Source organism: Sipha flava, unplaced genomic scaffold, assembly GCF_003268045.1.
Source record: "Sipha flava isolate LNK unplaced genomic scaffold, YSA_version1 556_pilon_pilon, whole genome shotgun sequence".
In the NCBI taxonomy this organism is placed as follows: Eukaryota; Metazoa; Arthropoda; class Insecta; order Hemiptera; family Aphididae; genus Sipha; species Sipha flava.
In genome coordinates this window covers 12,084-37,368 of record NW_020273539.1, presented here as the reverse complement: position 1 = coordinate 37,368, position 25,285 = coordinate 12,084, and the positions used below count along the sequence as shown (strand labels likewise).

General features: G+C 29.8%; 2 protein-coding genes and 1 pseudogene across 2 annotated transcripts; all 3 read left to right on the top strand.

The window, feature by feature from the left end:
• Positions 1-657: 657 nt before the first annotated feature.
• Positions 658-1,255, top strand: LOC112691084 (annotated as a pseudogene).
• A 4,665-nt stretch (positions 1,256-5,920) lies between these two features.
• LOC112691082 lies at positions 5,921-6,478 on the top strand. The gene has a single exon (XM_025565220.1). The coding sequence runs from the start codon at positions 5,921-5,923 to the stop codon at positions 6,476-6,478; it is 558 nt and encodes a 185-aa protein (XP_025421005.1).
• Positions 6,479-9,313: 2,835 nt separating this feature from the next.
• Positions 9,314-11,268, top strand: LOC112691081. The gene is made up of 3 exons (XM_025565218.1): positions 9,314-9,354; positions 9,904-10,743; positions 10,899-11,268. Exons 1-3 carry the CDS (start codon positions 9,314-9,316, stop codon positions 11,266-11,268), a joined length of 1,251 nt encoding a protein of 416 aa, XP_025421003.1.
• The last annotated feature ends 14,017 nt before the right edge of the window (positions 11,269-25,285 follow it).

The window sequence follows — 25,285 nt, the reverse complement described above, 5'->3', positions numbered from 1 at the left end:
ATAAATTCTTACCTATAAATATTAAACCACTTAATCCAATTATGAAAATAAATAAATATTTTTTTATATTAGTCAAACTGCAGTGACCCTATCATTGAAGAAAATGAGAAAACACAGAATATTGTAGTTTTTGAAGAAAAAACAAATTGATAAATCAGAGTTACAGACAGAATCTGATTCTAAATATGATATTGGTCTTTATATAAATTGTTCAAAACCTCTAACTAATAACACATAAACTTAAATCACTGTGCGAAACTAGATGGATTTTGCGTCAAAGACTATAATGATTTTTAAAGAATTTTTGCAGCCAATAGTTTCAGCTTTAGAGCAAATTGAAAATGATTCAAAAAATAAGGAATCAATAAAACGAGTACATAGTCTTTTAAATAATTTATATATATATATTATTTATTTATTAATATATTATTTGAATAATTTATTAGTAGCTATCTATGTTTCAAATAAATTATTGAGTTATACTTACAATTTATCTGAGTATTTACAAACTAAGAATATAGATTTAGTAAATGCATTTGAAAGTGTATTCAAAATCTCCAAGAAACTTCAAGATATTAGAGAAAATTCAAAAGTCGAGTTTCATGAAATTTATGAGGGGGTAAAAAGTATTTCAGTTTCTTAAATGTTAATGAAACTATGCCACGTATTAGTGGTAGACAAAAAAATCGAAATAATGTGCCTTTTAAAGATATTGAAGAATTTTACAGAATTTATTCCATATTTAGACGATTTGTTTTGCTCACTAAAACAACGTTTTCTTTCACATAAAGATACTATAAAGTCATTACAGTATGTATTGCCGTCTTTAACTGTTGATAAGCCATTTTCGTGTTTAAAACCCGCTGTTCAATTTTATTAAGACGATTTACCAAGTTATCAAGATATTATTGAAGCTGAATTTAAATTATGGCAGTCTAAGTGGAAAACAGTTGGGCCAAAGTTCAGACCATTAAATGCAATTGAAACCTTAACCAACTGTGACAGCAATATGTTTCCAAACATGTATCAACTCCTAATGTTAACATCAGCACTACCTGTATCGACTGCTACTGCAGAAAGGAGTTTTTCTTCTTTGAGAAGACTAAAAACATACCTTAGAAATTTAACTACAGAGTCAAGATTTGTCGGACTCGCACTGCTATCCATTCATAGAGATATTGACATTTCAGATGATCAAATATTGGACAAATTTGCTAACAGCGGAAAGGTTCGAAGGTTAAAATTGTCACTTTAATTGTTTGTAAATAAATATTATTAATTTATTTTTATTCATCACATTATATTCATGTATATTAAATTCGAGTTTGTTTTATTATATAAAATGTTAGTATACTAAATTATATAAAATTGAAAAGAAAATTGATTACAATTTTTATTGTTTTTTTTTTTTTTTTAAATAAATAATACAGGTAAAATAATTTATTGTATATTACTAACCCACCGTTGTGTAAAAAATTGATCAGCCCCTCCCCCCCCCCCAAAAAAATCCTGGCTACGCCACTGCCCCCCCCTTAATCCGAGCATGGATATAGGTTATAAAATAAATATAAATTGTTTTAGCAGATAATATGTACATAAAAAAATGCAAAAAAATTTGGGGTGCTCTACATGGGAATCGAACCAATCACCTAGTTCTACTTTGGTCAACGCTTTCCTACACCAGACACTTTTGTAAAAAAAATTACATTGAGCCTATATTGGTATATGAAAAAAACTTTAACTTTGTAACTTGAAAACTAAGTCCGATCGCCAAATTCTGATTTCGCTAACGTTTTTTTCTTTAAAAAATGACTAAGTTCGAAAAAAAAAATGGCCAAAAAAAAGAGGTGTCCGGTAAAGTAAAGTTGTTCCTCGAGATGGAAATGACGTTGAACTGTGTCTTTGTGCACGGTCTCGGAAAAACAGACAGGTTCATAGACTGTTGATAATTATTCATTATAATTAACAAAAAAATTATCTTTTTTTATATTCAATTATTGTTGATCCAACTCATCTTGTTGTTTATAGTTTATAAGGCTAAATTTGTCATATTTTTTTAAATTTTGAACTCAACTATTAACACTTGTTGCATTATTTGCATGTTGTACAGCTTTATTTATTTAGATTATAAGATGTTTGAGTATTATGTAAATCTTTCTTTGTTAAAAGATGTATTCTCTCTCATGAATTATTTGAAATATTATCACGAATATCATCTAAAATATGTTCAAATGGTATATGCTGAGACATCTTACACAGGGCCGTCCCGAAGGGGGTTTTGGGGGGATGTATTACCCCCAACGAAAACACCAGTTGGCAGACGGACTTGTTTCATTATAGCCTAGAAAGACCTAATTTTGCTAACGGAAAACAAATATTAGACGGATAAAATCTAATTAACTACTTATTATACAATATAAAATATTATTATATAAATAGTCAATTTAAAGAACCTGCGACACTGACACATAAGCAGTTGACACGCCACAATGAAACTGAAAATTATAAATATTAATTAATAATTCAAAGGTTGGTTTTTGACAATTAGCTGCGATCCTGGTATTTTTAATCTATTATTAGGTTTATTTTTCACTGTAAATTATCTAAAAATAAACTGAAATTACTAAATTTTCCGTGAATATTGATAATCACCAGTCGGTAAATCGTCATACAAGGAACAACCAATAGAAGTATTGTGATTCATGAGATTCCTATTTAGTATTTAGTATTATAGTTACTAAATCCTACAGTCCACAGTAGTTAAATCTTAAATCGAAATCTAAATTTGTTTTAATTTTATTTTATGAGTCCATCTTCAAATAATTCATTTATGATTCTACCCAATTCATTACAAGTTGGTTCCATTGAGTCTATAGGTATGACTTCCTGCGTAAATTCTTGCAATCCGAGGATTATTCCCATTAATTGTGCGCTCGTATATGGTTCCGTCATTATGTTGTTTGCGTCCATCATATGTTCATTAAAACATGGTAATTCAATTGTATTTCCTAATTCTCGTATCCCTAATTCTAAATGGTTATCACCTCCTGAAAATACGCGCAATTTCCTCATGAATTCCTTAGCTCTTTCTATAATTAAAATTTTGTATGAATATATGTATTGTTTAATTTTTTTCTTCGTAATTGATTCTACCTGCAATATTTATTTTAACTTAATTATATGTGTTACATATATAAATTTTTTTATATATATTTTTTTTTATTCTACTTTGTCATTATAATATTTCTTTACATTATTTTTATGAACTGTCGACCCTCTTCTGCCTCTTTGTATTACTGTATTTTCTTCTCCTAATACTTCTATTACCTCAAATGGTCCTGTCCATAATGAATTAAACTTATTTTTGCTCGCATTATCTTTAAATAACACTAAATTTTTAACATGTATCTCTATTGCATTTTCATTTTTATCATAACCTTCCTTAGATTTCATTTTATTTTAAGTCGTATAAATAATTATCGTAATTATATCTCTGTTCTGGCTCAGACTTTAATTTAAATGGTATTTCTAATGTCCTGCCGTATACTAATGCATATGGTTGAAAATTAGTAGATGAGTGTTCAGTTGAATTATATACGAAAAATGCATATGGTAATAAATGATCCCAATTGCTTAGATTTTTATCTACATAATGTAAATATTCGGCTAAAGTTCGAGGTGATCTTTCTAAACTCCCATTCGTTTGCGGATGAAAAGGACTAGTATTTACTTAATTTATTTTTAACAATTTACATACTTCACTAAATATTTTACTTAGAAACTCGGTACCTTGATCTGTTAATATTGTTTCAGGTATTCCGTGTATACATACGAAATGTACTACGAAAGCCTCTGCCATAGTATTAGCTTGATGATCTGGTAAAGGAACTCCTAACGAATATTTAGTTAAATCGTTCTGCATTGTTAAAATATATGTATTACCCGATAAGGTAGTTGTTAACGGTCCTACAATATCTAAAAATATTTTTTCAAATGATTTCGAACTAATTGATGTAATAGCCGCCATGGGTTGTTGTATCTTTTTATTATTAATATTCTTATTCTTCTTATTCTTCTGACATAATGTACAATTTTTTATATACGTTTTTATATCTGTGTTCATACCTCTCCATTTAAATTGTTTCTGTATCTTTTTAATAGTTTTATTTATTCCTAAATGTCCTCCCAATCATGAATCATGAAATTGTTTTAAAATGTCTAACTTCTCTTCCTCAGTATATTCTACCTCCTTTACATATTAGTATTTCTATATCAGTTTTCCGAAATATATATATCGTATTATTGACCTAATTTTTTCCCATTCTAGATTATGCGACTGACCTAGTTTATTCATTACTGATATTATTTTCCTCGCAAAATTGTTTCAAGTTCACTAATGTTACATATATATTTTCATACGTTGATAATTGTTGATCTTTATTTTTAGTTATTAAAAACATTACATATTGGTTATCTATTTTATAATATTTTATATCACCTGTTATTTTACTTGACGTTAACATTTGATTATTTCCAAATCTCTGTTTTAATATTTTATTTATTCCTTCCGTAAAATTATATTGTTTAGAGATTTCTGATATTAAACAATTTTGGGAATTATCTAGATAATTTTATCTAGATAAATTATCTAGATAATATTATTCATTTAATTATCTTATCTATATAAAAAAATGAGTGTTTATATATTATCTTATCTAGATGAATTTAATGGTTATCTGTGTCAATTTATCTAAATAAAATATTATACTTAAATTAATAATTTTTAAAAATTTTAAATAGGTCCTAATATAAAGTGAAATGTTTGCAGAAATGTTACTGTGTACTGAAGATGCAATAGGTGAATGTTCGCGTTCATCGACCAGTTTCTCTATACGACTCTGAGTATTGTTTTCTGTCGCAGTAAGAAAATAAGCATCAAAATGTCCATTGGGCAAATCTTGTCCAAATCGTAAAAGCTTTACTGGACAATCATTAGATCCGGACTTCGTGTATAAGATACCATTTCGATAAACTTTAAAATTAAATGGAAATATACATCCCGCTGCTATAAACTTACAAAGCCCACCATAAGTTTCATTTTTTATCATATCAGCATATTATTCATTGGCTGTTGAGTAATTATCACCATTTCTATTGTGGGACATAAATGAAAACTTGGTCCAGTCATTCACCACATGTCCAACAATTAGTGATCGCACCTCCATCGCATTGTCTTGTGTTCCGTGTATTAAAAAAGAAAGAGCTCGGAATAAACAGGCACCATCGCCAACAATGGGGACAACAGTATGTTGTTCAAGTTCTCCATTAACTAAAAGACTTTCTTTAGCCATTTCTTAGGTAATTAAATTAAACAACGTTAAATTAATCCTCCTAACAACAAAAACCGAACACGGAAAAATCTAAAAAACTAATCCGGCAGTAAGCTGTTTTATATTACACTTGTATACCGAAACCGTTTACTGGTTCTTTATCGAACGCTGGGATATCGCTACGATAACAACAACGACAAAGCGGCCAAGTACATATAATTTACAGCAGGTGGGCATACATTTTATATAAGCAAACGTTTTCGTCACGCGCAGCTATAAATATAATATGTAGGATAATCACAATAAACGACAACGGTGCTACCGCGGCTCTATCCGCCGACAACGCGTTAACGCCGACTTAGGACCTTTAGGTTAGGTTAGTTAGGTTTAATAATACAAATTACATGTAAACATTTTCTTTTACCGATTTCAACCCTTTAAATTCAAAATTTGGAAAAATCCTTTCTTAGCGCACGTCTACATCATAATAGCTATCTGTATGCCAAATTTCAGCCAGATCCGTCCAATGGTTTGAGCTGTGCGTTGATAGCAGTCAATCAGCTTACTGTTTTATATATACAGATAAGCCTATGGAATGGTTGTGTGAACGTGCTATACTCACTCCAAAAAATGACCAAGCGGCGGCTATCAATGATACACTGCTGATGTCTTTTGAAGGGGAAGAAAAAGTATATACTTCTATAGATACGGTGGTCAACATGGAAGATGCAACTAATTATCCGGTTGAATTTTTAAATTCATTGAAACCACCGGGCATGCCATATCATAGGCTTATTTTGCGTGTGGGCATACCTATTATGTTGTTGCGAAATTTGAAACCGCCTAAACTGTGCAATAGGACCAGGCTTAAAGTCAAAGCTTTACATCGCAATATAGTAGAAGCCACAATTTTAACAGAATGTGCAAAAGGGGAAACTGTGTTTGTACCACGAATCCCTTTAATTCTGAATGATCATCCGTTCGAATTTAAACGATTACAGTTTCCCCTGAAAGTCTGTTTTGCAATGACTATAAACAAGTCTCAAGACCAAACTCTTAAATTTGCAGGAATAGATTTGCGAGAAAACTGTTTTTCACATGGGCAGTTCTATGTAGCTTGCTCACTCACGCGTAAGCTCACCCAGTAGCTTGGTGATTTTGTCGCCTACTAATAGATCAGTGAAGAACATTGTCTACAAAGAAGTTTTGTAGATAAAATATTGAAAAACTATTAGTAAAACATTTATTTTGAACCTTTAGTGCTAAAATTTATCGTGAACAAAGCTCCTTCCGCCAATAGCTATAACTTATCGAATAGGTTATGATAATAATCATTATCTTAAAAACTAAATTAATATGTATAAAATATTATTTCAAAAATCTTAATTAATTTAAATTTCAAAAGATTTAACAAAATTTAATCTTGGCAGGTTACATACATTTATATACTTAAACCCGGCAACGAAGGGTAATTCAGCTAGTACTTAATAGATTTGTTTTATATCCTCTTTGTCTAGTTTGCATTTGAATTGCTTTTAATATATTAATATATAATAGGTATATTGAAACATATATTAATTAAATTATTTTAATTTTAGAATCGCGTAGAATACTTTTTCATAATGAACAAATACTTCCTAACACTAGTATGGATGTAGAAACTGTAACATTGTCTATGTCTGATGTTTTGCATAATCCAATTTCTCCTGATCATAAAAGTAACTATCAAAAAATGCATGTTTTACATTTTATTTGAAAAAATTTATAATAATCAAACTTTTTTAAAAACACAATATCTATATATAAACTATTTATTCATAAAAGTTCTCTTATGTTTTTCTCCAATTTAGAGATACATTTAGATGATCCTATTAACAGTATCAGTACTTGTATGGATGATACCGCAAATACTATTAATGATAATCAAGGTATATATTATAATTATTTTTCTTTAAAATGTATATGAAATATATTTGTATATATATATATATATATATACTTTTATATAATTAATTAATTCAATACTATTATAATTTTAGCTGTGGACGATGTTGGCATTCAGTTACCTACTAAAAATATAAGGAGAACATCAGTAGTTACATCTAGGTCTGTAGAATTGCATAGTTATAGTATGTAAATTACAATATTTATATAGTTAATTGTTTTAACAGGAAAAGAAAGTGTTACATTGGTGATTTTCATACATTTGATGATATATACAGTCCCAACAGTCACCGAAAATTCTGGAATATGACACAAGAAAAACACAGACAATATATATCTAAAATTAAAAAATTACGTAACAAAAATAATCGTCTGAGTTCAAAAATTAAGAACTTGAGCCAGTTAATTGATCATTTGAAAGCAGAAAAGAACATTTCTGTCTGTTTTACTACTCTCAAAGTTTGTTGAAAATAATGATATACTAATAATCAGGATTATTTGGATTATTCAGGTTAATTAATTATTTTTCTTGCTATGCACAAAACAACACTGGTAGTTGAATGCGTCAGAAATATAATATACCCGTTCAAAAATGTATGTTAAAGAATTTAAATATAATTATTATTTGAAAATGAGACATCGAACAGAAAAATGGAATTGAATAATCCGGATAACCTGTCAAATCCGGATTTACTAAATTCGGATTTAACGAATCCTAATAATCTGAATTTTTTAAATTCAGATATGCCTACCATAGTCCATAACTGCTATTACTTAATTATATATTTTATTTTTGTATAATTTATTCAATTTATTAATTTTTTGTAACAACTTGAATAAAATATAAATATTACATAAAATTATTTACGTGTTTTGTACTTGATAGGAAACTATACCAAATGTGGAATTAGAAGTATTAATGAAACAATTGAAATTAAAAACTGGAAATACTATAGACCCATCTATAAGATCTTTTGCCTTAACATTAAATTTTTATTCACCGATGGCTGACAAGTATGTTCGGGAAGTTTTTAATAAAAGTTTACCCCATCCTAGCACATTGAGAAAGTGGTATGCAACTGTAGATGGTGCCCCAGGATTTACAGCTGAAACATTAAATGCAGTAAAGATGAAAGTGAATGAATTAAATGTAAAGGGGAAGAAATTAGTTTGTGGTTTAATTATGGATGAGATGTATATAAAGGAAGCAACACATTTTAATGGTCAACGGCTGCAAGGCTATGTTAATTATGGTTTAGGAGCTGACAATCATGATGGTTTGCTAAAGGCCACAGAAGCCTTAGTGTTCATGTTAGTGGCACTAAATTCCTATTGGAAAATTACGGTTGGTTATTTTCTGATTAAAGGTATAGGATTACAAGATAAAGCAACATTGGTAAATACATGTTTAAAGACTGTACATGATACTGGGGTAATTGTCAGAACATTTACTTTTGATGGTACTACCACTAATATTACTATGGCCAATAAGCTCGGTGCAAATATATTTAGTGAAAATGCTGTCAAATTTTTTCCTTACCCAGTCACAAATAAAAGTGTTCACATTTTTCTCGATCCAGCACACATGTTAAAACTTTGCAGAAATACCTTAGGTGATTGAAAAAATCTTTTTGATGCAAATGAAAGGGCAATTAAATGGGAATACCTTGAAAAATTATTAGTTATCCAAGATGGATTAGGAATACATTTTGCCACAAAAATTAGAAATAGACACATTAACTTCACAAAAGAAAGAATGAAAGTCTGTATTGCTGCCCAGACCTTAAGTAGGAGTGTAGCGGATGCATTACGATATTGTAAAAATACAATGAAACTTAAGGAATTTGCAAATTGCGATGCTACGATAGTTTTTTGTCAAACAATTAATGACATTTTTGATTTTTTAAACACTCGTAATTGGTTAACCTTCATCCGGGCGCGCGGGCGGTAATTTACCGCTTCTTTCAAAAAGGTCTCGGAATTTTTACTGGCGCGTGTTAATGAGGACGGGAGTTATCTGTATTCTCAGTTAACACAATATGACACTAGATGGCAGTGTCGCCTTAGACATTGTTTCACGGTCAGTCGTATCAATCAACATCAAACATGTACAGTCCGTGGTTGGCGGTAGTTTACCAGACACGTGCCTATTAGTGTTTTTTTTCTACCAGCAATCGCAACGAAATGTAAGTATTGATTTCATATTTTTCTTAGGTATATTGCATTTATATTCCATAAGTCCATAGTAAACGTATCTAATAGCATTATCATTTAATAATTGTAATATTCTGCTATTACAAAACAAAAATAGATTGAACACAGTTTTTGGTATAATTCATGAATTTACAATATAACGTATTCGATTATGATGAGAAATAATTGTGACTCTTTTATGAATAAAATAAAAATACAATAAAAGTGTCGTCCAGACTATCTTCTGTATTTTTACAGAATATTGTATTATTATTTATCATTATTGTTATAATGTTATTATATTTTGTTTCACATTGACTGCTGTTGTCGATGCACCGTCGACAGCTTGTTTTAATTTTCAAAAACACCTGTCTACTACTAAAGGTTTTTTTTTTACATATTTTAATGTGCAATTTGGTATCTATTCTCATCTTAGGGCACGTTTCATAAATCCGAATGATATTTGCCGACTTCTAGAGGAGGATTCGGATTCAGATTATCAAATTGATGATCAAGACGATATTGATTTTGAACCTGAAGCTGTTGAAGAAGATGACCATAATAGTGAATCTGAGGAGGAGATGTATGACAGAATGGATGATGATATTGATGAGAATATACACGATATGGAAAGTTTGTCATTTTATATTGGGAGGAATAATGATACAATTTGGGCCAACAAACAACTTTCAAAAACTTCGAAAGTCAGGTCAAAAAACATTATCAAAACTATTCCTGGTCCTGAGGCACAAGCCCGGGTCTGTAAAACGAGGCTTGACTGTTTCCTCCAAATCTTTTCTTTAGAAATCATAGATGACATAGTCAAGTTTACTAATATTTTTATTGCTCAAAAAAAATATGAAAAAACTGAATCGTCCGACACTCCTGTTCGAGATAGGGATTACAAACCTACATCAAGATCGGAAATAAAAGCTGTATTTGGAGCTTTGTTCTTGATAAGCGTAAAACGTGGAAATCGTGCTGATATTAACGAATTTTTCAATAAAAATGGAACAGGCCTGACAATTTTGCGTGCTAATTTTAGCGAACGTAGATTTCAATTGTTGCTCAGGTCTCTTCGTTTCGATGATATCACCACTCGTCAAGAGCGATCTATATCTGACAAACTAGCTCCGATTAGGAATTTTCATTCAGCTTTTGTAGCTAATTGCCAAAGTGCGTACAATGTGGGGGAAAGTGTTACTATCGATGAAATGTTAGTGTCTTTTCGTGGCCGCTGCAAATTTATACAGTACATGCCCCAAAAACCGGCAAAGTATGGCATAAAAATTTATTCAATGTGTGATTCTCAAACGTTTTACACATTCAACATGATTATTGCGGGACACAAAAACCTGGGCCCTACGAAACTTCCAATAAGCCATTCGATATTGTTAAGATTTTGACCGAACCATTAAAGCGTACGAATAGAAATGTTACCAAAGATAATTGGTTTAGTAGTTATCCTTTGGCTGAATATCTGTCATCAGTTGGCTTAACTTTCCTTGGAACTTTGAGAAAGAATAAGTCTGAAATACCAGCTATATTTGTGACAGAAAATAAAAACTTTGTCCCTGGCAGTTATTTATTTGGATACAATGACACTTCAACTTTGGTCTCATATGTTACAAAAAAGAAGAAAGTTGTTTTGGTTTTGTCGACATTGCATGACGAAAACGAAGCGGATGACGAAACTGGAAAGCCAGTCCAAGTCATGGATTATAATGCCACAAAAGGTGGTGTAGACACTGTTGATCTTATGTGTTCAAGGATTTCAACTTCAAGAAGAACAAAAAGGTAGCCAATGATAATTTTCTTCCGATATCTGGATATTGCTGGGATAAACTCCATGAGAATTTATCAGATGAACAACTGCTTGGAAACCTTCGTAAGGCGGAAATATATTTTTAATTTGGCCATAGAACTAATGGATGAAAACTTGAGAGAACGAGCAAAAATTTGTTCGCTTCCTAAAGATTTGAGTGTTTTCTTGAATACCTACCGAGATGTCGATAATAAAAAAACAAGTGAGGAGATTTCAAACAAACGATGCTTTTGTTACATTTGCGGTTCAAAAAAGAATAACATAACTAGACTAAAATGCATCACTTGTGACAGGAGCATTTGTCAAAAGCACTCATCACATACGTGTGATAATTGCCAGAATGACGAAATAGTTGATTCTGATGAAGATTATGTTTTTTTAAATTTGTTTTATTTTTACATTTACGATGTTTAACTTTATATTAATATTTTTTTTTTTTAAGGTTCGAAGTTTTAATAATTTTATTTTATTTACATTTTTAATTTTTCAATGTTTAATATTTGTTACTAAAGTTAAGTAAAGGTAATATTTATATATTTTTTTTCAATATTCGAAGTTTTAATAATGTTTTTTTTTTTATAATAAATTATATTACTATACTACATATTGTGTACAAGATTTTTTTCATAATATTTATCAACATCTAAAATATTTAAGATGAAACGTTGGGCTCAAAAGTAAAAAAAGCTCCGAGGCGGTAAATTACCGTCACGCGCCCTTTGGAGCTATGGAACGGAGCGCGCCCGGATGAAGGTTAAATAAAACGGCGCAACCCATTTGCGCCCGAACCCATTTATCGTAGCCCATTTGCGCCCCAAATCATAGCCCATATGCGCCCGATTCAGATCAGGTGAAAATCGTGCAACGTTGCCATATATTGAGTATATTGGCGTGTAACTATAAAATCTAAAATAATATTTGATCGTTTCCCAATCTAATCGAAACCAATATCAAAATCGATAAAGATAATAATATTTTGTCGTTAGTCGTGCTAATCGAAATTGTAAAATCCCAATCGATAAAGATTATATTATATAAAAATGCATTTATCAGTTGTATTTTATATGTGTCAGTTGCATCAGTACATGAATAGTGAGTACTACTATAATGGAATTTTATATAACTAATTCAAGTAAACAAAAACTTTGTTTAGTTTTTCGTTATTTTAAATATCACGTGAGTAGAACCCTTGTTTCTGGAGATATAAGTTGGCGTTGTGTAAAAAAAACCTGTAGTGCGTATGTCAAAACCTATAGTTCAAAAACGAAGTTAACCGAAATTAAAGATATCGCTAAATGGTTAACATTATTTTTTGGGTTACCATTTTTACCGTCAAATGAAGTGGAAGATGCTTATTTTGATTTACAAAACTTAACTCCAGATTTCAATTTGACAAATTTATCCGAATTTTCTGATTATGTATTTAATAACTATATCATTAAAGGATGTCCATTTCCACCATCAATTTGGGCTGAACCTCCAACAGACGCACCTCGCATCAAAAATTGCGCTGAATCATTTCACAAGCACTTTAACTCCCAATTTTATTCACCTCATCCTCCATTGACTAGTGTAATTGAAAATTTAAAACTTATACAAGTAGAATCATATCTAAAAATAAATGAAATCAAGAAGGGTAAAATAAAATCACGACGTAAAGAAGAAAAAGAAAAAATACAACATACTTATGAAGCGTGGAATGAGTACAGAGGAAAACACTTAAATAAAATAGAATACTTAAAAAAAATTTCTTATAAATTTCGGGGAATCAATTTATAATAACTGTATGATTATTTTAATATTATTATAATTTAATTATATTTTGTGTTATTAACATCCTTATTATTGACTAATGTACCTATATTATAAATTTTGATTATTTTTGACGTAGGATTTAATATTTTTAAACAATCTTAAACTACAACTGACAACAGTGGCAATTAATATGTGTTATTTATTTTGTTTCTATATAAATTTAATTTAATGGATTATTAATAATACCTATTTAAAATTTAGATGTATATGTGATATTATTGTAATTGTATTTATTAATTATTTTGATTTTACGTAAAAATGTTTCTATTTGAAATTAATAATTTAATGCAATATAAATAATATATATGTATATATAATATGTATACTGTTTAGTATTTAACATTATTTTTAAAATTATTACTTATTTTTAATTTTGATTTTACATAGAATTGTATATTTTTAAACAACAACGGCAACGTTGCATGCAAAATGGGCGCATTTGGGCTATAAATCAGGGTGTTAAGTTTTTTATTTTGGGCGCAAATGTCCATAACCCTAGGGGCGCAAATGGGCTACAGCCAAATAAAACCCCCTTAAAAAAACCTATAAGACCGGAAGATAAAGTAAATATTAAAAAATTTGTATCAGAATCAATAATTTACATTAAAAGCCTGAAGTGTGATGTACATAGCAAATCATTGGCAAGTAATAGAATACCTTTGGTTAATTCTAGACGAAAAACTGGCTTTAATGGGCTTATTGTTTGCCTAACAAGTATTTTAAATATAATTGACCAAGGTGATATGTTTGAAACAGGTGAATTCTTCCTAACATATAAAATTTCCCAAGACTATCTGGAGATGTTCTTTTCAGCTATAATGGCAAAAGGAGGTTTTAATAATAATCCCACGGCAATGCAATTTGGAGCTGCTTATAAACGCCTTATAATTCATACAGAACTAACTGTGTCTTCTGCTGGAGCCAATAGTGTAGATTTAGACCTTACACCAATATTATCTGTTAGTTCAACAAGTTTAATAAAACCCAAAACACAATTTTTAGATGTGCTATGTTCTGAAGAGGATACAGATGATAATGGTGATTTAGAAACACTATACATGATTGACATTAAGATAATTTTTGACAATACCCTTTAGTGACTTTAATTTAAATAAAATTGATATGTGCATCACAGGAATAATAGAATATATGGCTGGATTTGTGGTAAAAAAAATTTAAAAAATATTGTTTGTGTCAAATATTCAATAGCTATAGTAAAAAATGCACAGCATGAAAACAATTTACAATTACTTAACATCAAAAATAGAGGAAAACTAACTTAACCATCAAATGAAGTAATACATTTATGTAAAATAGCAGAAACAGTATTCAAATCATATCAAAATTTTCTAAACAAAAATAATGTTATTCAATTACTTACAATTAAAGCTACTTCTAAAATTCAAATACTTTTCCTATGCTTTCAGATCATATTCTTGAATACCACTTGAATACCACCTTTAAATAATCATTTATTGCAAATAATACATTTAATTTTTAAAACTTACTTTACTATACGGTTACACCATTTCAATAAAACTATTAGCCAACCAAAAGAAAGAATCAGATCATTCCTAACGAAAACAATGCACTTTAAAAATCAGTAACAACAAATATTATTATTTTATATATTAAGCTTAGTCATTAACTCATATAAAATATTAATTATTTATATTATAATTATTTAAATGTAATATATAATATTGTAAAGTATAATATGATATAATGTAAATATGTAATACAAATGATAGTAAATATGAAAAAATTGTATTTTATTGTAATTGCCTACATTGTATACATTTATGATTATTATAAATTATAAGTATTTTATGAAAAAGAGAAGAAATACCTACAATTTGTATTTAATATGTTCATTATAAAGTTAATGAACCTTTCTATAATTTTTAAAGTTAAATTTGTTTTCTAGTAATATGGTTTAATTGATTAATATTTAATTTTGTATGTCAAAACACTCAAAACTAAAATAAATCATATCATATCATTATCACGTCTATTATATTATCATTTATCAAATATTAAATGATCATGTATAAATGGTTCCTGGAATAAATAAAATATTGGTTGATTATTCCATGATGGCCCACAAATGCAGTTCTGTCTCTCTTACTCTATGAGAGCAACAATAGTTCTATGACAAGAGATTAGCAAGGCGTAGTCCATTATATTATGTCTATGCTCTGTTCACAGTATGGAAATGTTATATAGACGTGGTGACTTGAGTTACGAAATTATTATTATTTGACATCGAAGTTTGAACTGCTGTTTGCAGTCGTGACCATTCCGTTTAAAATAAAATATTATCTTATTTATCTGTATTTTATGAAGGTTACATTAGCAATAATCGACTTGTTGTGATAACGAAATTTCAGTGGTTTTCAAAGATGATTGCTAAGTTAATACTCTTTATTGCTAAATAATTATCGTATCCAATAAAATCAGTGTGACCACCACATTAATGTATACTTTTATTGTTACCAAAGTGAATATCATAGATAAGTATAAATTAGTATATAAATGGCTATATATCCACCTTGATTGCTACGTTTATTAAAACGATACCCCATGTTTGTGTCAACGGGTTCCTTGCCGTGCGGTTGACCCGAATGACGGCAACACGTGCCCAAACCACCCAAAGGAATAAAGTGGATTTCGTAAGACAGAACGGGTGACTTACTATAATTATAATAATAAAACAAATAAGACTATGCCCTTTTGGTAAATGACGGGCCGTAAAGCGCCGACGTACTATTACAAATCGATACTAAAGATATACAATATTAAGGACGGGCGCCCAAGGGGTGGGAAATGTAAATCTAATAATAATAATAAATAATAATAATAAAAATATGAATAAAAAAAAGTTAACAATAATTATTATGAACAACACCCGAGTTAGGTCACGCTACGTGTCACCACCGGTTTCGATCATAAATACCTCGATCGGTCTTATGGTCTGTGTGGTTGCGCCCACGCGACCGTGCACACAGCACGTGCGACAGCCACCAAGACCGACAGATGTTGACGACTTCGGAAGCTCACTGGACGCGACCAACCTCGACGACGATGACACTGCCGATGGCTTGAATGGCGATGTGGAAAGGACAAGCCACGCACACGAGGATGACAGACCACGGCAAAAGGGATAATACACCCGGCGGTAATATGCACGACGGCAACGTTACGTCCGGCGGCAATATGCACGACGGCAAGAGAAAAGTTATACGCCCGGCGGTAATATGCACGACGGCAACGTTATACGTCCGGCGGCAATATGCACGACGGCAACGGAGAGGTTATACGCCCGGCGGTAACACGCATGACGGCAAGAGGTCCGTACCGCACGAGCGAACCCAACACGACGGACGGCCCGACCTGTTTTTGTCGCGAGATATCACCCGAGCCAGTCAAAGGCCGGGAGGGGAAAAAATGCTATCGCCCAGACCCACACATATCCAAAAGTCAGATAACAATTACTGGCCCGAACCGGCACGGCGTGTATTAATTGAACACCCCAGTTCTACCGGATTGATAAGAAATTCCATGGGGCAATATGGACTGCCGTTAAAAAGAACAAATTCGAAACACGTTTTGAGCGTGTTCCGGAAGAGCACAGACTATTAAAATAATATCAATGGAATAAGAGGTGATGTTTTATACTGTGTGAAAATATCTAAGGGAACACTGGCCGATTTCGAAAGTTTTATACATGATGTTACATCGGAACATTATATCTTATTAATTTAAAAACCATTTTAGCGCGTTTTTCTGTGTTATCATACGGTCCACTTGAAATGTATTTTCCGTGTTATCAATTTATAAAAATAATATCATATTATTTTCAAAAATGTGATTGTGGTTTTGAACTCAAAAAATATATTTTCAAACTCCAATATCAATTTTGAAGTAAGTAAATTCTGAATCATAATTTCATACTCATACGATAAATATACACTTTTGGTGTCAAAAATGACCCACTTACAAAATATTTATCAATTTTTTTTCCAGATGTTAGCAGAATATGAGAATTTAGAAGAGTTGTAAGCTATTACTAAAAATATGGCATTCGATTCTGATGCAGAAGACAATGCCACCAATGCAAATAACTCTCTAATAGTTAACAAGTTTAGCATTTATCTACCAGATCATCAGGTGAATAAGCCTAGTAAATATTTTCTTAATTTTATATTATATTAAATTAAATGATTTTTCGCATGCAAGTTCTAGTATGGCTGAAGCTGAAGTACAGGTGATTAATGTAGCAAATATTGAACAAACATATAACAACATTTCTTCTACGTCTCAAAGTACATTTTAATTTTTAATTATTCAATATTTTAATTAGATTTTTATATGTATTTGTTCTATATTTTATAAAAAATAAAAATAATTTGGTACAAAAAAATTTTACTATATAATTTAGTACATCATATGTACTTAGGACCTGTATTACATTATTTATTATTTTATAACATATTATTCATACAATATTTTTGGGTATATGAGTATTTACTAAATTAAATTTGAACCCACCTATATTTAAGTAAATATATAGAATATGTTCTTATAAATAATATGACAATTACTAATTTATTGTATTGTAAAATTAAAACTATGATAAAAATGTTAATATGGTACCAATAGTTTTATATAATCTTTAACATATATAAAATTAATATTAAATTACTCTAATTATATCAAGTGGTATTCTAATTAAATATAACTTTTACTGGTAAAATATATTGATGGATAATTTTATTTTGTCAGATATACATTATGTTATTTTTTTAAATGAGATTTGTTGTTTTACTTTTATTTTATTAGAAATTAATTAAATGAATTTAAAAATATATATTATTATTATTTATTTTTTATCAACTTTCATTTTAGCTTAGGGGAGATCTGACCTCCACATCCCCCCTTATATACGTCACTGGTCATCTCAATATATTAAAAGTTATATAAAAAGTATAGGTATTATTCAATATTGTGTTTGTGTTGTCCCGGTTTCGCCTTATAAATTTATCGCAACCCTAATGTTATTATTACAATTTCATATTCAGATACTTACGACGAGCATTTCGGCCCGGCCTGCGCTGTCCTATACCGCCACGTCCTCTTCTTCTTCCGCCGTCAAAACCTCCCCGACCGCGGTGTACTGGGGGCGCGGAATAATAAAAATTTACTAAATTATTGAAAACAAATGACATCTACAGTTAAACAAAAATAAATATATTTCATTAGAGACGTATTCAATGTTTTGATCGTATTCAGCTCATAAACTAAATAAATATTATTATACTCGTGATAAATTATCGTAACTGACGTCTACTCACTTTGACTGGTGTTGATGAAGTTATGCTGAGCGGCAGTCGATGCATTCGACGTTGGCTGGCAGGGTAAATATAGCGGTTGCCGATTAGCCAATCGGAAAATTAGATTTGTTGAATTATTAAATAAAAATAACACGATATTTAAGAATGTATTTAATTTTAATAATTTTTCAGGGAACTAAAAGTCTAAGTCATAACCCAATTAGTCTTAATTTAAAAATAACTAATTTATAGTGAAAATCAATTTATTTTTATTTAAAAACAACTTATTTAAAGCGGTCCTTACACGATCAATAATATTGCACAATATTATTAACGGTCTAATATAGATTTTGAAGGATTGATAAGAATTAAGTAATCTGGATGTATCAGTCTGCCATTTTCCAAGCACTAAAAAAAAAAAAAAAATAAAACAAATAATTTATATTAAATTTAATGTTCATTCTTGACTCTTGTAGTTGTATCATAATGACATATTATGTGTAAAATTATTTTATGTCATATTCAACTTTAAAAGCAAATTTCACAACCACTATTGCAGAAAAGTTAGTTTTATTTCTAAGAAAATTGTTATACACTACAAATGTACTAAAAATATATAAAAAAAAAATTATACTTACTTCGAAGTAACGATTGTTGCATGTAATTTTGCTGATTCAATATAGAATTATTTAATGTTTCAAATTCTGTAAAACATTTGTACATTAATTATAACTAATAAAATGTGTATGTATGCATAATAGCTAGTATAGAATTATTTTAACTTTGGAAAAAAGTGAAATTTATTGTAGATCATTTTTTAGAGTATGGCTTCGTTATTTGAACTTGAATTAGCTGTAAAAAGAATTACAAAAAGACAAACTAATAGAGGAAATCCATGTTCAGATAATGCAAGGGATTTAGGCAAGGTACGGCCCCACTGGGAGCGATTCTGTGATTCTGTGTTTCGAGCGTTTCTGCGATTTTACACGCGCGATGTCCTCTAGCAATTTTGATAGGGACATTTTAGCGATTTTACATGCGTTTCTGCATTTTTAGTTGCGCGTGTTCGTATATTTTTCATTTGTTTATTCGATCCTCGACTAAGATGACGTCCAGAAAAATGTTGCTGGCTGAAAGTGCTGTTTTACTTGATAGGTATTTAAAAGATTATTATTATTATTTTATTGTTTATAATTCTTTGAACATTCTGACAATTAATGAAGATATCCACTCTCCCATCAGTATAATATTATAATTTATAACACTTTTCAGTTTTATAACATTCGATTTAAGAAATATTATTTTATTAATAAAAAGTACTTACAATAGATGCATAACAGTAATTATTGTCATTTGTTGTCAATATTTATCTAATTTTGCAGCTCTAATTTCTTTAAAATTATATGTCACCCCAAAGTAATGTAATACTTGTACTCTAGTTAAGAGCCTCAGTATACTTATTAGTTATTAGCTAATATACTATATTATACTATGATACTAATTAGCTAATACTATTAGCTAATATATCAAAATATATAATATTAATTAATTAAATTACCATTCATGTCAAGATCCTTTCTAATGTTGGACCAACATTTTTTAATCTTAGTCCTATTACTGTGGTCCGGGTATCTAGGATTCCAAATAGCTTCCTGTACGAAGACAGCGGCAGCTATTTGTTCGGACACAACCGACGTGGAAGACATTTTGACAGCGATTAATCGCCGTATATCAAACTATTTTGTTCTTTCAGCGATTACCGCGCGTGTAAAGCTACACGCGACACGCGGCACGCGCTTAGTGGGGCCACTACATATGAGTTACATACTTTTGTTAAAATCGCTAAAACGCAAAATCGCTACACGCTATCGTAAAAACGCAAATCGCTCCCAGTAGGGCCGCACCTTTAGACATTGAAGAATACTATAGAATTACAATTTTTATTCCATATCTTGAGTTTTTTATAAGCGAGTTGACAGAAAGATTTTCATCTCATGCATCTATTTTTAATGGTATTTAATTATAAATTTAGAACTTCTTTGCATTTTTATTTAAAAATTTCTTAACATTTTAATTATTTGAATATTTGATTTAATCATTATATAGGATTTGAATGCTTATTTTCTAAGCATGAGCTTACTGAAAAAGATGAAAATGAATTTACTGAATTAATTAAATTTTATTCTCCCATAATGTCTAATGATTCTTTGGTTGAAAACTGTGATGTACCAAGATACAATGATCTGGAAAAATACCTAATACTGGTCTTGAGGCTCTAGATATTTGTAATAAAGATATCTACCCCAATATTTATTTTCTCCTAAAAGTGCTATGCACTTTACCAGTGTCAACATAATCACCTGAACGTATATTTTCAATTCTGAAAAGAGTAAATACATATTTAAGAAACACATTGTCTGAAGTTTGAATTTTAATTAAAATATATTCAATATTTTTCATTATATACTTTCTGTGGTAGAGATTAAATAATGCTAAATAATCCACAGAATTGATTAAATGGTCTTGCTATGTTGGCTGTTCATAAAAATATTAAAATTGACACTAAAGAAGTGCTTAATGAATTAGCATTAAAACCACGTAGAGTAGATCTTTTATTGTGATTCAATTTGTGTTGTAACTCGTAACTGTATCTAGGTAGTAAGTATTAAATATCAATAAAGCTAATTTTTAAATGTAAATGTGAGTATCTAAATATTATGTTATAATTTATTTTAAGGTATACAGATCACAATGGTTGTAAACTAAAATTGAGAGGTGCTTATATAATTAAAAAAAAATTGCAGAGGGGTAATAAGTGAAATGTACAAACATTTCATCCACCCCACGGATATGACCAAAATACGCCAGTGTTCTGAAACGCAATTAACAGAATCCCCAATCAGTTTTTATGGAGGTGAACAATCAGAGCAAGCATATAACATTCAACTATAGAATGTTACAGAACTACAAGCATACCTTGATCCACGCGGAGAAATTCAAACATACACTAATATTTAAAAAATGTTGCAATATTCGTAATTTATTATGCACAAGAAGTGATATTCAGTACATAAAATAGGTAATTAAAATTGTAAATTACATGTATTATTTAATTGTAGCTGTAGTATTAATTTTTTTTGTTAAATAAAATAAATAATCTACCTTAAACACACTGCAAGTTTTTCTCTTGGTTGTATAGACTCCTTAAACTTCGTATTTTGTTTAGTTATCAATGGTTTAATTTTATTAAGAATGAATTCAAATTCATAATGACTCATTCTAAAATATTTGAAAAACCTCTTTTCATCGTCTATGAGTTCTTTATATAAAGAGAAGAATTCGCCCTTTGTTTTTCATTTTTTTATTCATCGGATGTACTGCTAATCGTCTCTTTTTTTGTTTTTCATCTTCTATCTCCGTTATATACGACACCAATGAAGACTTGATACTACGTAACGGTCAGGAATTTGAAGCCAATTTGGATATTCAGAAAGTCATTGAAATTTGTAGAAATTTATGCTGGGAAGACGGGGGATCATCTTTTGGAGATGATGAATTACATGAAGTTGGCAACGTATTGGAGGAGCCCAATCCATTCGAGGCGTTATATAACAATCCTGGTGCTGATATGACTTGCGTCTGGCTATTCTCAATATACTTGGTCCAATTGCAAAGAAACGAGAAAACCTGATGGACCGTAATCAGTTTTATGAATTAATGCTAAGTACAAATGAAAAACAAAGAGGACTTCTGATGGAAGTGATCAAACATCTCCTTACTCTAAACGATTCACCTTTTCAAATATTTTTCACTGGTCCAGCTGGATGTGGCAAAACATTTGTCATAAAATTACTTATGGAGATATATAATCGCTATACAGATAACGATGGACACTGCAATGCTTATATCACCTGTGCTTCTACCGGAAAAGCAGCTGTTGCAATTGATGGTACCACAGTGCACACAGCTTTCAAAATACCTATTGCAGCATTGATGTCACTATCTTTTGAAACTGTTTGTCAATATCGTGCATTATTTAAATATGTCAAAGTAATCATCATTGACGAAATAAGCATGATAAGTGCTGAATTATTATCTAAAATTAACACGAGATTACAACAAATAACTGGTGATTTTAAAACATCTTTTGGATCACTAGATATAATTTGTATTGGTGATTTACGGCAACTACCGCCAGTTCGAGCTACTGCAATTTATTTACCTATCAAAAGGACAATAATTGGGCCAACATTATGGCGAGGACTCAAATGTTATGAGTTAGATTAAGTTATGAGACAAGCAAATGTTCAATTCGCTACGATTTTAACGAAAATTGGCAACGGAGACCAACTTGAAAATGATGAAATCGTTATTTTGGAATCCAGATTTTTTACGAAGTCGCAAGCGGATGCATTATGTCCAAGTGGCATTCGCTTATTTCATACAAACAAGGTTGTCCAAGAATACAATAATTGTCTTTTAAATCGTGCTGAAGATAAAATCGTATCTACAGCTAAAGATGTTTTATAGCTTTTAATATTATTATTTTTTATTTATACTATACATTTACTGTATTTCTTTTATTAGATTTAAGTCCCAAATTGTTATTAAATTTTAAAAAATTGTAATTGGGTCTTACCCGTTTAAATTAAAAAAAAAAAAAAAAAAAAAAAAAAAAATCAAGTGCAACATCAGTCGGTAAATATTGCATTGCTGAATGCTTGTTATCAAATAAAAATATTATAATAATGGTTGCAATCTACATCTCCCCAAATCAGAAAATGGCTGATATCATCAAATTTATTCATAAAGCATTTTTAGTTTATAGCCATGAAGGTGCAGCTCTTTATGGTGGTGACGAAGATACATGTGCAATGGTCATGAGTGGGGATTTCAATGTTAATTTTGCATCTTCTGATTCAGCACCTCTCGTAACTTTATTGCGAGACAAATTCTGTTTGCAATTGAATAATGATCCAACAATATCGACTACTAAATCAGGCACAACAATCGATGCAATTTACGACGTATTTTGTCCAAAATGTTTACCAATAAACTTGCAATTGATTGTTCTTGGACAGGCTTTCGAAAAAGATCTGACAAAATTTAAAGAGAAAGATTTACAGATTATTTCAATAATGAGAGGTAAAAAAATCAAATAAATTAAATTTATTTTGTAATACTTCAATATAATTATTACTATTTCTATTGTTTATTAGGTGTTATAAAAAATAAATATAAACTTTCTGATTCTATGTTTGAAATGGATGTTCAAAGTTGGTTCAGAACAGGAAAAACTCGTTATGACTGGAAAAAGTAAATATGCATAATTTAAACATTTTAGAATTTTTAAATTTACAATTCAATCAGTTTAATTAATTTCAATGTTTTTTCATGATTTCTTTAGATACAAAATACTATTATTTATTTTTTTATCAATAAAAGCATAATATGTGTATATACTATAAAATAAAAGTTGGATTTAGCTGAAATAGTTAAATTTATTTAATAATAACTTATATCACTGATCAGTCTGTTATTTTTATTATAATTTTTAGTGCTGCCAAAAATCCATAAACGAATCAAAGATATTGGAACTATTTCTAAACGCCAATTTCAAAGGCGTATAAGAAATAAAATTCAATTACACTACAATAGTTTAACAACTGCCACAAATATTGAAATTTAATCATTCAATCAAGGTATGTTTATACCTATATAATATTATATAATTAAAAAAAATAGGTTTGTTCAACTTTTTACTTTATTATTTTAGTTAAATTCATTTGCATTATTAAAACCCCCTAATAAACAACTTCACAAATGAATTTCATACTTGTATTGTAATTATTACTTAAAATTGTTATATATTAAAAATATTAAATTATATCTTATAGATACCTAAATATTTTTTTTTAAGAATATTCTGCAGAGCTCCAACCCATTGATGGCATACTGTATGTAACTAACCAGGATATAGAACAAGATTTAGTTCAACAAATTCGAAAGTGGGCTGTGCAGTTCAATGTATCACATGATTGTGCCAATGAGATGTTAAATATTCTTAGGAACACAGGTCATAAAGTTCCCAAGGATATCCATACAATTCTATGTGAATATAAAGCTGTTAGATCTATTTCAGAAATTCAAAATGGTTCATACTTTAATCTAGGTATTTGTAATATTATACAACCTCATCTTTTAAAACAAATACATAATATAACAATTAATATACCTATAAAATTAAGTTTTAGTATTGATGGTCTACCTTTAATGAAAAGTTCTAAAACACAGTTTTGGCCAATTCTTTTGTCATTCATAAATTTACCAATTTTTAAAAAGAAAATTTTCCCAGTTGGAATTTTTTACTATTTTAACTGTAAACCTGGTAATATAAATTAACTAAATCACATTTTAACTTATGGTATTCAAATAAACAATACAAGATTAATTTTGAAGTAGCTCACATTGTTGTTGATACACCAGCCAAAGCGCTTTCATTAAATGTTAAAAACCATAACGGTTATTTTGCTTGTACTTCTTGTGAAGTCGAAGGAGGTTATTTGGATAGAGTTTGCTTTTTAGATGTATGTGCACTGTTAAGAACAGATAATTCATTTAGATTAAAATCAAATGCTGAATACCATAATGATGAATTAAGCCCATTAATAAATCTACCTATTGATGTAACAAAGTGTGTAGTCCGGCGACCGAAGAACATCCAACAGATGTCGCTATCGCACCATTAGGATTACGCACCGCGGCCTCCGGACTCAATTATCAAATTTCTCAATATTATTATATTAATTTAACCCGTTCGGGTCATAAATTATTACGTATTAACC

Coding starts and splice junctions, on each gene's coding strand:
- LOC112691081 (XM_025565218.1), top strand. CDS start 9,314: ATGACACTAGATGGCAGTGTCGCCTTAGACATTGTTTCACG. Junction 9,355..9,903: donor GCCTTAGACATTGTTTCACG/GTCAGTCGTATC, acceptor TTCTCATCTTAG/GGCACGTTTCATAAATCCGA. Junction 10,744..10,898: donor ATGCCCCAAAAACCGGCAAA/GTATGGCATAAA, acceptor GCGTACGAATAG/AAATGTTACCAAAGATAATT.
- LOC112691082 (XM_025565220.1), top strand. CDS start 5,921: ATGGAATGGTTGTGTGAACGTGCTATACTCACTCCAAAAAATGACCAA.